The 15,388-nt window shown below is 43.3% G+C and overlaps 1 protein-coding gene across 5 annotated transcripts in view; it reads left to right on the top strand.

Annotated features, from left to right (window-relative positions):
* The window catches only part of FBXW7 (F-box and WD repeat domain containing 7), a 1,581,903-nt gene that overhangs the window by 1,060,877 nt on the left and 505,638 nt on the right, over positions 1–15,388 (top strand). The window contains exon 1 of one of the 5 annotated variants that reach the window (XM_069631279.1): positions 4,424–4,740. The exons of the other annotated variants lie outside the window; for them this stretch is intronic. Within the exon in view, the coding sequence (XP_069487380.1) occupies positions 4,597–4,740 (144 nt within the window). The 5' untranslated portion in view covers positions 4,424–4,596. Of the gene's footprint in view, positions 1–4,423; positions 4,741–15,388 lie in introns of those variants that run through there. 5 annotated transcript variants of the gene reach the window in all.

Raw genomic sequence — 15,388 nt, 5'->3', positions numbered from 1 at the left:
CTTAGATGATTGTTGAAAACATTGAATGAAACTCTGCTGATGATTCCTGGCTTATTGGCTTGAATGGGCTAAAAAGATCAAAGAAGAATGACTGTTTTGAATACCCAGTTTATCTTCTAATTTGGTTACTGTCTTCAAGAGTTTGAGCACTATTTAACAATATAACACGATTTATCTGCTAACGTGCAATGGTGTCGGATCCAAGTCTAGACACTTAAGACACTATGAAAAAGATGTGCCTGCCCTATTTCCTCCACATTTGTACGTGTGGCTTTCTGTGACATTAAAGGTAGAGTTGAGAGATGTTTTGCAACGCCAATATGGCATGCCTCAAGTACTGCGCGACGGTGTATACATTGTGTTTTGAATATTTAAATATCTATCTTTGACAGCTTTGAGGACATTACATGTTTTTAAAATTAATAAATTATTAACTTTCTTGCAGCATGAACAAGTTCTTTACAGATGTCCCATTGTCTATATATTTGTAGTAGGGGTCTGCAAAGACTTTAAGTTACTGCGAACCAAATAAAACAAGATCCACATTTTCCCTGGACGGTTCTATGTCCCTACATTGACTCCTTTTTGCTGAAAAAACGAATTGAAAAATCTGTATTTTTATTTTGGGGGGGGTACCAAAGCCCCTCCTCCCCTACTACGTACTTCTTATTCCCCACCCCTTTACACTTTATAACCCCCACACCCCATATTTTTTTATGAGTTTTTTGGCAAAAAAAGACATTGAAAAATGAACTGTTGATGTAACAGTCATACCCCTTGGACATTATTATAGTTCAGGTGTGTAGTGATTTGTGGTATGAAGGCATGATTGATGTTCCAGCACCTATTTGGTTAGTCTGGGTTGAAGCTCAAATTCTGTCCCCAAATAATACAATAAGCAACCTCAGGTAGCAAAATTGTAGAGTCATAATATATTTTTGATATAGCTGTGTCAAAATGGGCAGGGAAACTGGCCAAGTATTCCTGTCCCAAAATGTTGCCCCAACACAGAATTCTTACGGTTTTATAGGGTTTTGCACAATGAGCGTTGTACAGAGTGTGAGAAACCAGAAGGTGTCTCACCCACTGGTCCCCGGGCATCTGTCATCCAGGTGGCCAGGACATAGCCATTGCTTTTGGATCCAGTTCTGGGGTTGGACCAGTGCAGGAACATCACCTGGGTGATGGGTCTTCGGGGAGTGGGACACCTGATGTCGAGATGCAGTATCCCCCTCCCTGTAACACCTTTACCCCATCCTGCCCGGTAGGATATTTAGGAAGTCTACCTCCCGCCCCCTTTATGTACACGAACACTTTCACACTGACAGCCTGTGAGAAACACTCACACTCGAGCATGTACCTGACATGTCCCACTACTATGGTCAGGCAAGGCAAGGTCAGGTCAGGTAATTAATGGTAATCACTCACACCTGATTTCCATTAAACTTCCCCCACACTGATAAAAGGAGGCGCACAAGAGCACACACTTTCCCGGAGTCCTTTGGATGAACAGCATAAGACCAGGAAACAAGACCGAAGAATCCAGCATTGTGTGTCGGAGACACCCGGGGCCCTCCTACATGGCTGATCGAGTCGAGGAGGAACATCAGCTGCCGTGGTACTGTCCTTGGCTCCAAGATTAAATCAGCGCCATAAAGATCAACACAGCCAGTGAGTTGGGGAGACCGATGCAAGTCCGGTCTGTGTTGAAGTCAAGGTTTCAAGCGGCAACTTTGTATAAAGAATGCAAGAAGCAAGATTTATAAAGCGTCGATGAAAGACGCGAGCAAAGCTGAATTGCTGATGGATGTTTGAACAAAAAGGGGAATGATGCAACACCTGTGACAGAGTGGGCGAGCACTGCAAGTGTGCTTAATCGAAGGTCTCTATAAGGTGTACAGCCAAATGTGATAAAAAAGGAAAAGTAGAAAATGAGAAATGAAGTAAATCGAAGTGGCCCTGTGACTGTTTAATCAAAATCCATCGCCCAATTGAAAGTCTTCGATTTTTGACACGGTCCGAGCTTGAACGAGGGAGACCAATTGTGAACATTGTGTTTAAGGGGTCCGAGCTTGATTGAGGGGGGCCAATTGTGAATATTGTGCAAAAGGGGATCCAAACCTGACGGAGAGAGACCCACAGTGAATAGTGAGCCCGAGAACTTGTGAATTTGAAAAACCTGATAAGTAAGGAACTTAAGTGCTTATTTGTTACATCAGACCCTCTGCAGTAAGACTTTGAATGGTAACGTGACTTTGGAACAGAAGGCCCTGATACCTATGCTTTGAACTGAATCCTCATGGCAGAGAAGCCAGAGTGTGTGCGAAGCTCGAACGTGCCGTCTTGTCCCATGCTCAAAACATGGGGATGGGAAGCCAACTGCTCAACTATCCTGACATATTCTTTCTTGAACACTTTTCTTTTTTGTATACATTGTTGTCCCACACCATTTGTTATTAGAAGTAAGGATTGGCAATATGTTTTAGTATAGGCCTTTTATTTTGACAGAGATTTCACTATGCCTGATTTATTTATTATTTGATGGTCAAAGCTTGCTCACATCCTTAGATTTAGGATAAGATGGGCGTTTAACCAACCCATTGAAGTACAATAAGCACCCTTGAACTGTGATCACTTGTACCTGTTTTCACTGTTCAATACCATGCCTTCCTTACAAGAGTCAGTATGATACATTTATTTGGTTACATTCACAATTAACTTTCTAACAGAGCATCCTATGACCTTGGTGGGCATGGCTTTACAGCACCATGCCAGACCTGTGCAATTCCCCTCAGGCTAGATGATAGAAACCACATCCTCTTGCTGATCTTTTCTTTACAAAATAAGCCCTGATCATGTACCTCGTGCCCACTCTTCCGGTTCTCAGTCTTGGGAGGATAGCTCAGGGGCAATGTGCTCGTATTGGAAGCAAGACCCGCGGAGTAACACAAGTTCGATACACGGGTCCGCGCTTAGTAATCTCTGTGAATTAAGCGTGTTATAAATAACCCATTACAATAAGCAATTATTTTGTTATTAATAGTTACTGCAGAACTATATTCACATTGTTTTTCTTGTAGACTTTTTTAGTATGCAATGAAAACATGATTATCTTGGTGAAATAGTTTTGCAGGGGTGAAGAAAGTGTGGTAAAAAAACTATATTGAACAGCACTACTGATCGAAAGTTGCATAATGGTCAAACGATAGAAGAAATGGCATGCAATGAAATACAAGTGAAACCTATAAGTACTAAGGAGTTTGTGGCCGAATTAGAATGTCTCCCTTGAAGGCAAGGACGTGACACAAAGGAAATTTCAGGTCGTTTCATGTGCTTTAGTGTGCCTTATACAAAAATCGAATTTAGGTGACTTTAAATCTGTGCTGCCATTTTTGTTTCATGTGCTTTAGTGTGCCTCCGGCAAAAATCGAATTTAGGTGACTTTAAATCTGTGCCGCCATTTTTGTTTCATGTGCTTTAGTGTGCCTCCGGCAAAAATCGAATTTAGGCGACATCTGTGCAGCCATTTCTCTTCTGTGCTGTAGAGTGCCCTTTGGGTGGGTGAGATCTTCCCTCTATGCTCATGGCTTATTCTCAATTGCCTTTGGAGTCCTTACTGTGTAGTTGACTGATGTTGTCCCTCACACTATGCGGTGTGGCTTCTGTGTAATCACATCTATTTGAATCATATGCTGCCCGATGTAGCTCCCTGTATGTGAAATGAGGCAAGGCTTTGCCAGTCAATGTAATCGTATCTATCTGTCACAAATGCTGCCTGGTGTAGCCCCCTGTAACATGAGGTAAAGCTCTGCCAGTCTGTACACAAACACCGTTTTAGGTCTGTAACCATATGTTTATTCTTCCACTTCACCAATGTACCATGCACTATCTGTAACTAGCGCTTAGATGCCTCATGGCTTTGTGCGCAGAAATAGATGCAAAAAATAAACTTGTGATAAAGAAAGCATGACCTTTGGGAGTTGTTCATTTGTTACGTATACATGAAAGATTGAACAGGTAGTGCATAATTAACTTTGTGTCCTTTGAAAATGTTCAGTGCAGTGAGGGGCTGCCTCTCTTCAAATTTAGAATTGCCAGGGTGAGGTGACACATTTTTTTTAAGAGGAGTTGCCATATCCTTTCTAAATATATGTGGACCTATTAAAGAGGATTGGAAGAAAAGAGCATTGTCCCAGCCAGGGGACATTAAACGTCAGATTTGGAGTGTGGGTAGACTGACTGTTAAAGACTGCACCTTCAGGGTGTGGGTGGGGGGTGGATGTGGAGAGGGCGCGTGCGTGTCTATGCGTGTATACTCGCGCATGTCCATGAAGGAGAGCTACCAGCTGTCTGATTGGCAGCAGCAGTCCGAGAGGTTGTAATTCCAGGCTATACTAGGACAGCGTGAACACCACGAAGCGGCAGATCGGTTTGGGCATTTGTTCAGTGGAGGTTGGAAGGAAAAGCAGCAGGTCTTGGGTTCCACGGCCCAAAGTTTATAACCAAGTATTTATATAATTCTATTTTAGTAGATTAGCAGTTAGTATGCAAGAGAACTGCTAACTATTCAGGCAGCCGTCAGTCACTTGAGGAACAATGGCAATGCCAGATGAGCATTCTCTGAGCCATTGCTTGGTTCCGATTGATTTTGAGAGCACGAAAGAACCTTTATCGCACCAAACCATGAAGACGTTTTGCATCAACATCGTTGCTTACAGCCTCCCATTCTGCCGCAGACGGGTACGTGTTCTTCTCTTATTCTGTGCGTTTTAGCGTCCGGAGCCGCACGGGATGATGCTTCGGGTGTTTATTCGCTCACCCTCAACTAGTTTTGCTTCTTGTAGAAAGTTTGAAGGCAGTCTCGGTGTATACTTTTTTTGCACTTTCTGTTTTAAAAGCTTGTTTCAATGGTGAAAACGCTTACAATTAATCCCTCATCTGTACATGTGTCTTGTATTGGTTGAATTCAACAAGTTATTTTTAAAGCGGTCGTTAAAGGAAATTATTTGCTCTTTTCTTTTTAAACCTGCAAAACTGTGCATACGTGTATGTGTTACTAAAAAAAAAAGGGTAAAAGTTAATAGATACTATTTGCTTTTTGTGTTTGACATTATTGGGGATGAGGAACACACAATGGTATTGCACATTTGATCAAAGTTTGGAAAGAAGTTGACAAAATCGTAACTTTTACAAAACATTTTTCATAATATGCCCTTTATCTGAAAATGATTTGGTTCATTCATTGTTTTAGAAAACATGAATGCTACTGTCCCATACGCCGTAGACCGCAGTTTTTGCAATTACGGTAAATAAAAATAGCATGTCACTATGCGCCTGCGATCTAGTTTATATATAGACTACCCTAGACAGCAGGGCATGAGTGGCCCAGAAGGCCAAGTACTGTGCAAGCGACAGCAAAGGTTAGACACGATTAATTTTCATGTAAACACTCATTTTACTAAATCTATTAAGCTTCCTTGGGGTTTGCCTCTTATTACCATGCACCCGCTCGCCTGGAATCTGTGTGGGCGCTTCAGAACATGAATATGGGACACAGAAGTCAGCATTATTCATCAGCTGTGTTTGCCACACTTCTAGCTTACCCACTTCTCCAACGTATATTTACAAATAGTTATATTGCTTTGTTCGATCAGATTCGAAACTGATGGTATATTATGATTTTTTTGAGTAGGAAATGGTTTCCTTTTTATTGTAAATGTTCATATGTTCCCACATGCTATGTTCAAAAACGTCATGCTGGGTCTTTAGTAAACCACCTAAATATTTCATGTTCCACTTTGTAAACCGAGTTTGGAGGATGTCAATCATCCGTGTGTTCAGGGCACGCAGATGACGTCTGCTCTGCACATGCCCTCCTTTTCAGTTATTTAGGCCATTTGCTGTTTGCTTTTGAAGTTTATTTGCTTTGTTAGGTAAATTAAACTTTGTAGATATGAATATTTTAACAGAGTAGAAGATGATCTGCCCTGCAATTTTTTGTAGGTATAAGTATGTAGTATGAAGTATGTTTATGCACACTTGCACACCTAGTCTTCAGCACTTTTCTGTTTTATCGTTTCCTGCAAGCTCTTTAGTGGACCATCTCCACGTCATTAAACTATTTTGATGCCCCATTTTTAGTTTTGGCTATTAACACCACCTAGTAGTCCACATGTTTGCATTGGAGAACAGCTAGGAGGGAAATGGGATGTGAGAATGGACACAAAGCTTTTGCGGGGGGCAGGGGGGTTACACTCAAATGGGCTTGCTATGGCCATGCTAATCTTTATGGCTCTTCCTGCCCAAAACACATTAATTGGGATCTCTTCTGCCTAGAGCAGTAATATCAAACTTTGAGCTGGAAGTTCCTACCGGTGTTATTGCTAAGCAGTCTGTGAGAGTTAATGGCTTAATTGCAATTCTAAATGTGCTACTTGTGTAATTAAAATGTATTGTGTGCCTTCGTACACTTTAGTTGCAAGCAGTGTACACTGAAATCCTGTTAAAAAGGCATTGGCAAAGTCAACCGTTTTGGTGCTTGTTAGGAATTAGGAATTAGATGGGCATATGCCAGGCACTGCTGTCATGTGCCCAGGCACTAACGCGATTGTGTAGCTGTACCATTTTATGGCTGAGTATTACCATTAGGGCAGTGTGTGGCAAATGCCTCTCTCGTGCATACACAGAGGTCAAAACTATTAGCTCTGCCAATGCGTGTTTGAACATGTCCATAGTATACATTATTTGTGGAAGAACTGTTCATTCAATAAGGATTTCAAGTCATAGCATTATGAAAAGGGGTTTTATCCCTGGTCAAAACACTATTTCTAGGCTCTTTAGTTGAATGCTTTTTTTTAATCGATCGTGTGTTAAAGGTGAGGTAACATGACATTTTACTAAGGGGGCAGGCACATTTGTACTTTATCGTTTGCCTCATTTTCCACAATGTTGTATGCATTCAGAACCTCTCTCTCCACCTTAAGGTATTCCGTTTGCCTAGAACAAAAACATCAATTTGTTGAACCAACAAAGCAGTTAGTCTGAGATCTCCGATGCTTAGCTCCACATAAACCAGAACCACTAGTGCTAAAGGTGTTGCAGTGTCTATGAAATAAGTCACAATGAACTTCCCAATGGCGGCTGTAGGATGAAGGCCCTGGCAATCATGGAACCCCTACACTAGCAGTGATGTCTGTAGACTTGGTTCTGAAGCACACAATGCCTTTGTACTTGCACGACCTCTCAGTAAAATCTAGCACACGCGTTTCTAATCCGGAGTTCAAGCGGAATCACGCCTTTTCTGGAGTTGGGTTTGAACAATTACTTACCCGTTTTTGTACTTACACTAAGCACGTTTGACTAGCCAAAGTTACTGAGTGGTGCAGGGGTGAAACGGTTGGGCAAATGAAGAACGTGGCCCTGTGCGTCTCCGGCATTAGTTATATGCAGCTTCTACCGAGCAGTTGCCTATAAATGGTCACGGGTACTGGGCCGCCATCTCTATTTTGTAGGTCGAGTCGAGCAGCATGGTGGCAATGTGAACAGCAAGCCACCATTCTGCCCAGAGGATGACCCCCCCCCCTCACCCCCGCACAGTCTGTCGTGTGCAGCTTTGGCAGGGCCGTGTTCGGCAGAGTCGCACCCGAAGTGCCTGCTGCTGGTCATTGAAAGCATCGCGTTTATAAACGTGCCATTCATTAATGGAAGCTGTTCAGACATCTGGAATGTGATGAACGAGCGATAAAGTCGATACTCTCGATCTGTCATAGATTCCGATGTGTCGGACAGTATTCCTGCCAAGATTGGCTGTGAGAACATTAACACTATATGATACAAAAAAATGGGCATGCTCGTTGATTATGCTTTTTCTTGTGTATCCCACGATGAAAACCACCTACTTCGACCCCATGAATATTTCACTTAATGGCCAGTTCTCATATTTAATCCGGCTGTTCCTGCTGCTTGGAAGGGCCACCCTTGGCCGTATATGGCAACGGAAGCTCAGGCAGAAGGTGATCTGCCAAGGATCACACTTTGCATGATGAAGCGTGAAGGCTGGAGGATCTCATCTCCACTCTGGGCCCACAAGACCACATCTTCTCCCTACACTACTATTCATAGTAGTGCAACTAGATGCCTGTTAAACTGCGAGCAGTGCACTTTTCGGTTTACTTGCGTTTTCTGCGAACCATGAGATACATGTTTCTTGGTGCAATTTTGCACCATTTGTGCTGCAGTGTAACCAATACTTTGTCCCCGCGCAATACTGCTGCCACATAGTACACCTTTCTGAATGGAGCCCTAAATATCTGCGGTCTGGGTTTCCAAATGCGCTTCTCGAGATCTGCCCAGATGAGCTGGCACTCTGCGTGACATAGCATGGCCTATGTGTATTTTTTCCTTTCCGGTTTAACCTACTTTTGCACTATGGTATTAAAGGGGAACGATCCTGCGACATTAGGACCTGGTATATTCAGACAAATGCAACCTTGATGACTTTTTAAGAGTCCACTGAAGGACTGCAGACCGTAGTGCAGGTTCTTGTGGTCCCCCACATAGATGGGGAAATGCTCTCCTGACAGGGCTCCCAGCTGCTCACATGGCTTCCCTAAAAGCAGTCCACCACGCTGCAGCACATTTTATCATGGGAGCATGGAAATTGGACTGAATTTCCCCCATCCTACGGAAACTACATTTGCTTCCACTCCAAGTCAGGACACTGTTCAAGACTACATCTATCTACAAAGCAGTCACAAGTAGCACAGCAGTGAACCTGGCGGCTAAGCCCCACATATCTTGTGGCACACACTCCTCGTGCAGCAAATCGACCAACCGGCTTGAATCAGAACTCTTCTGCAACGAGAGAGAACCCACAAACAATCCTTCTCTTGTCATGCACCCACCCTCAAACTCTATCTCGGTGTCGGCTCGGAATCCCCACACAAGTCTCTGTTTTCACTAATCTCACGAAACATGGCCCTTTCAACAATACCTGACCAAGAACTTATTCCAATGGATGCACAGACCTCACAGTACTGCACTACTGTTAAGTTGCCAGCCCAAATGCTGGGTACCCCTATGCTGTACAGCGCTGCGTTGCTGATGAGCTTGAGCTAGGTCCGTGCTTTAAATAAAATAAAGACAGTCATGTTGTATTGATAGAATACACACCACGAGGCTCTCTGCTCTTCCAAGACGAACCCCTTGGTCTTCAGATTCTATGAAGAAAATAATGTATTACTACCTCGGGATGTTTTCCTGGTTTTAATCACCTATGCTTGCTTTGCATTGCAATGCATGTAAGATTGTGACCTCTTAGTTCGGGAACTGTTTGCATGACTTTCCAGTTATCTGCACTTTGGCATTGTTCAACTCTAAGCAGTCCTCTACTACTCGTCATCATCAGGGAGTCTTTTGCTCCATTTCATTGCAGACCTGAATTGTGCTAGGGTTGGAGGGACTGATCCATGCCATTTTTCTGCTTTTATTGTCCCCCTTCACATACCGTAACATGTCTGTCCGTCCTTGGAATAGCATTCCTCCATGAGGCAAATCAGTGATGGTCATCCAGATGAGGGTTGTTCCTCATTTCGGTAGTTCTTTGTTGCACTCTGACCTTCACAAACATCCTATCCACGTGGTACAAGACTTAACATTACATTTTGCTCTCAAATAAATGTGCAGGTGTAAACTCACATCATTTCTGTCTTTCTAGTATGGTGGAATTTTCCGTTTGGAAATGGAGATGCTGGGATTATAGCACAACACCAAATATGTCAGGTTGAGGGAGATACTGAAGTGAGTGGGTTTTGTGTATACTTCTCAGGGGTTTGGTTGACTTTAGCAAAACCTGAGGTGCTATTGCAGATTTGCCCCACTCCCCCACCCAAAAGAGAGCTGCGACTCGGTGAACTACAAAAGTATCACATCAGCGGAGTAATATAGGGCTCTACCTTCCTGGAAAGCCAAGCCGTCAGTTATTTTAGATGCTCAGAAGGGTTACTTTTGTTGCCATTTTATTAAAGAGCAGACACTTTTCGATCTGCGCTTGCTTAGTTCCAGTCACAGGTAGTGCCCTCCAGTTTCTTGGCAATGTGTAATACGCATTTTTAACATTTCTGTATAACCTGTTCTATGTTCTCCAAATGTTGATGGAGCATTTGGAGCTTACAGCATCCCTTGCAGACCAGCGCTGTAACCCCCACGTGAAGTCCTGTCACCCAAGCATCTCCCATCAGTTCTTTCCACTACTTACTTGAGAGCAGAATAGACGATTTCAGATAAGCTACACAAGCCGTAGCTTCAAGCTGCTATCTTATTTGAAAGATTTACGAAACTGACCACAGACCAGGAACAGCAGCTAAGCAACCACTCCGTCTCTCGTTTCACCCATTTCCCTCAGTCCAGCATTATGCAACCTGCAGTGGGATGGCAAAATGCAGTGCAACAGTGCAACCGACCCACTGACACAAAGGACAATACACAAAAAGATGTATTGGAACACCTGTGTTTCTTAAAGACAGGCATTCTTGCCCACACGGTATATGCCTTCTTGTAAAGCTATACCAGTTAAAGTTTAAGATGTTTCCCCAGATGCTAGCCTGTGCCCAGGAATGGTCTGGCTGTGTGAGAGTTACAGCAGAGGGCCCTCTTTGGTCAAGATTGCCACTAAAATTGTTGGGTGTCTAGTCATCACAAAGATACTAGTCTTTGCTGAGGTTTCCTTTCCCTCTAATACATTGTGGGCTTGGGGGGCTAGGGCGGGGGGGGAGTTCTAGAGTTTGAGCCAAATGGCTTCAGTGAGCTCTAGCCAAGGCAGTCTCCTGCATAACGATTAATGATAAAGCTCCACTGCCTCCCCAATCAGTAAGAGGAGCCCATGGTCCTTGGCGCGTAGTCTGTCCTTCCACGAGTCACTGCCCGGGGAACACTAGAGCTTAATCTGCTATAGTATGTCCATATCGGCCCTCTACACCCTCTCTTCTTATAGACCATTGTTGAATCTGCTTGTGTGTGACTCTCTAGCACCAGATGCTTGAAAGCAGCATATCTTCTTGTAAAGTTAAGACAATCCCGAATGTGCACCATCCTGTGCCACTGGTGTACAGTGACATCACTGAGATGTTTGACGTGAGGGGCACTCAAGCAGTCGGCCTCTACTGGCTGCTTTAGCCCTATATGGGCCTGGCTAGTTTACAAGAAAATCTTCCTTTTCGCAGGAGAGGCACATACTCCTGTTTTGAGATTTGTTCAGTGTAACATCATGATTCAAGAAGAGTACGGGGATGATTCGAGTTCTGGAAATATTTTCATCTTTTTGCCTCTTGCCTTACAGAATGTGTTATGTACATGTTAGATCTGTCCTGTCTACTTACTATACATATGGGAAGAAAGCAGGCACATACAAGTGAGAATCGGGGAACAGAAGAGTGACGCAAAGAATGGCAGCATAAAACCTCCGGTTGCTAGACATTTAGCATTTTTGTGAACCATGTTGGCAGCATTGCTGCAATTCGCTACATTGGAAGTGATACTGAAACTATAAATCCCAGTAATGTAACTTTAAACTCTGAAGCGACGAAGTAAGAAAATTAAAACCATGCAAGTTATTTTTCATCTTTCCTCAATTAATTACTACTGTTTGATATTTATAAAAAAGTCTGTTTTCTATGTCTCCTCTACCTTAGTGTATTAACATCTTGAGGACCCCTCATGCAACGCATTTAAAAAAGCGTTGCTTACTGAGGTTTTGAATTGGTTGGCAGTCGGCATGCAGTGATGGTGCTTCAATTGTCAATATGGAAAGGATGGTCCGGCTTGCTTGAAGGGCAGCGCATAGGTACATGCGTGTTATGCAGGCCTCCCTGGCAACATTTACTTTGTTGTAGAATTAGATAAGGCATACTCTGACATTGAGTAAGTGTTCAAATCCTACATTCATCTTGTACTGTTTTTTTTTTTTATAGTAGTATGGTTTGTTTTTTCTTAGCAAAAATGGTAGTTGCTAGATTGTAATGTCTTTCTTGATAGCTAGTGCACTTCTAATAATGGCACAGCGAAAGAGCCTTGCAATAAAGTTAATGTAGGTCTTTAGGCAAAATCATGTTTGCAATTGTATAACTTAAGCATTGATAACAATCTGTGGGGAAATGGTATTTGATACTTTGATATTCATTACATTGCATTTGATCAACAAGCTTTTTTCGTTGACATTTCATTTTGGAATGCATTTAATGACAAGCAATATGGGATAATTTGCCTCCCCGGGAGGAGAAGCAGTTCGTTTTCTTTTGCTGTAATTTCAATTACCTTTTAATTCTGTGGTAATGTATAATTTCCTATATTGCCTCCGTATGTCAGCGCTAGTACTTGCTGGCGGAACACCTTATGACTCGTTTGTAAATCACGTGGCCCCTCTGTAGATAATGGACCAAGCATAGCAGACCACATTAAACAAAATGCAGTGGTTCCTTCACGAGCAGGAATGAGAGCAATGGATTTAGAAGCACGCATTCAAAGCACTGTCACTGACATCGCCTGGTCTTCCCAAATGTGGGCAACTTGCTCACTTCACACGTACGGGCAACCTGTGCCCTTTGCTTCAACAGCTGGCATAATTTTACACAAACTTGATCAAATAACCAAATGTGCTGCACGGAAGTTGCCGAAGAAATGTGCCAATGTGGAAAAAGCGGAAGTAACGTGAAGGAGGTGTGCCTGGCTGAGGGGAGCCCACAGAGCTTCCACCTGTTCCGTTGCGTACCGCCTCACCTTGTTCATCCCCCTATGCTTGTAAAGTGCTTGCTTCTCGAAGCTAGATCTGTGCTCAATAAATAACCTAATACCAATAACTGATCGCTAAGAGGTGGCGATAGGCCTTTACTTTTTTGTAGGGAGGTGGGCATAGCTCCAGGCCCTCAGAAGCAGAGTGCAGACGGCATCGTTTCCACAGCTTGTTTCTAATAATAAACCAGGCAGTAATATTAATTCTAAAGATAAGGGTGCGGCAGACAGGAATGCATGCAGCTCTTGTCTTTGATGAAGTTCCCCGACATACCGACTGCATGCCTTCCATTCTCTGGACCCCTGTCTTGGAAATGGCAGTGACCTGAAATTTTCTACTGGGTTGAAGCATTCTTGTTTGTGGACTGCGGGCAATGTATTTGAACAGGTAAAAAAACCGCTACTGGTAAAGGAATATGCCAGCAGTATACATCAAACACCAAAAAGCAGAAAGATGCCAAAAGGATATAGCATTTCAAAGATGAATCTATTAGGAGCTGGATCTGGCTGAAAACCTTTGTATTCACACACCTGGAGTATCAATCACCCAAGCACTCGTTCGTCTTTGCTTTAACAAGGTGCTGCTGTTAAAACATGCAGTGCTTCGCAAAAGATTCCTTGGCAATTCAGTCCGTGCATTTGTAGTCTCATGTTCGCCTCAGCACTTAGGCTTTCTTCTTCATGCCGAAACACTATATATGCCGACCAACTACGTCACTCACACACAGCAGTTTCAAATCCCACCCTACATGTATCAAGCAGAACTCTACATCTCCACAAACAACTTAACTACCACTGTTCTGGCCAATGCAACCTAGCACCACAGGCACACACGGCTCCTATGTGGACTCCAATACCACTACGTACTTGGCATGGGCTGCCTAGAAACAGACCCATGCACAGTACCTGGGGACTTCCAAACAGCAGGTATCATCACAGCAGAAGCAATGCTGGCTTGCATTGCCCTTCTCGCCTTCCTAAACTAACCTGCCCCGCTGATTCAGATGTTCCAGAGCACCAGGAGACCCTGCAAATGGCAACAGTGTGTGGTGTGCAGCACGAAGACCAGTAACACACAATTATAATTTATTTTCTTCTGTCTCAGACTGTCCAATCCGTCTCTATCAATTAAGTGTGGGTAGATGTGTGTAGAAAAGAGTTGTACTTCGTTTATCCTCGGTTATGCACCATAGACACAGGTTTTAAAAAAAAGAAACGGTTGTGGTGAGATCGCCCTGACTTTGGTGGTGGGGTAGGTAGACAAGCATAGAAAGGTTGGATGCCCTCAACCCCATTTTAGGAAATAAATGGGTCCTAATGTGTTGTGCCTCCATACTTATGTGTAAGGCCCCGAACGTGGTAAACAAGCACATCCTCGATGATTTGTCGCTAATCCTTAGTAAACGTTTCTGAACTTGGTATGCCCCACAGCTTACGGCTTCAGTGTGTTGTATCATTTGCAAGGCATAAATTAGTTTTCAAAAATTGATTTGCAGAATTTGCTAATAAAAATTGTGTTGATTAGCAAACAAACGTATTTGATTAGCAATTTTGTACTCGGACATAACATTAGAAACAATACAGCATTTCTATGTACCTTTGAAGTAATACAGTAGTGCAATGAGTGTCTGTAAAATGTAAAGGTTAGCTACATAAATGGACAAAAAAAACAGATATGATAAAAAGGCTCTGTGCGGCTGGGCGCAGTCAGTGCTTCACAAGGCAGTGTCCTTCCAATTGTACGCTTGACCCTTCATTGGCTGTGTAAGGACAAGTTCAGAAGTTTCATAAAACCAAAAAGTACAATGTTAAAGTCAAGTCCTAGCCTGAGTTGTATGGTTTTGCCGCAGGGAGGTCAATTGTTATTTTCAGGTGGACAAGATGGCCCTTGCGTGTCATTGATATCAACTGTTTTCAATATAGCGTTAATTAGCCCTTTCAGGAGGAGGGCAGGGCCGCCAACGGTCCTTAAAGGAATGGTTTGGTAAACATTTTTTATTGCCCCTACGGGTCAGCCATGTGTTTTTAAGCCTAAGTCGCTCAATTTTAGAAACATTTCCTATGGACCTTACCCGAGTTTTCGTCCATTAAACGCACGTGAAAAAAGGCATCAGGGAGCTGCCATTTTGTGATAATCCCATCATTTCCCCCATCGCCCTGGCTGACCTGCTTTTGCGGCACTAAATCATATCCCCCGCCCCTGAGCCTGTCATCAGCAGACTCGTCCTGCCCATTTCACAACGCCAAAGCACATCTCGTGTCAACATTCGCTGCGCTTCAGCTAATGACGTGTCGCCATGGAAATGGCAGGACGCCTCTTTCCTCAATAAGTATAAACAGACCGTTTCACAACGCATAGCAGCAGATTTTCGATTCCATTCCTCTCTCTGTGTTACTTTGAGTATTCTGTGACTCGTTTCTGTGCTCTGGTAGCTACCTTCATTGCTTGTAGCCCATGTGAACAGATACCAGTACCACCGCTATAAATTATTTTAGTTTGTTTAACACACAATGGCTACAATAATGCCCTACATGTACGAGCCCGAGTATACCGAGGAGGAACTACTGGAAAGGGAAACACGCGAAAACGATGGGGCTTCGGACG

Source organism: Ambystoma mexicanum, chromosome 6q (assembly GCF_040938575.1).
Source record: "Ambystoma mexicanum isolate Mex_15411 chromosome 6q, UKY_AmexF1_1, whole genome shotgun sequence".
NCBI lineage: Eukaryota > Metazoa > Chordata > Amphibia > Caudata > Ambystomatidae > Ambystoma > Ambystoma mexicanum.
This window is presented reverse-complemented; position numbering and strand designations above follow the sequence as displayed.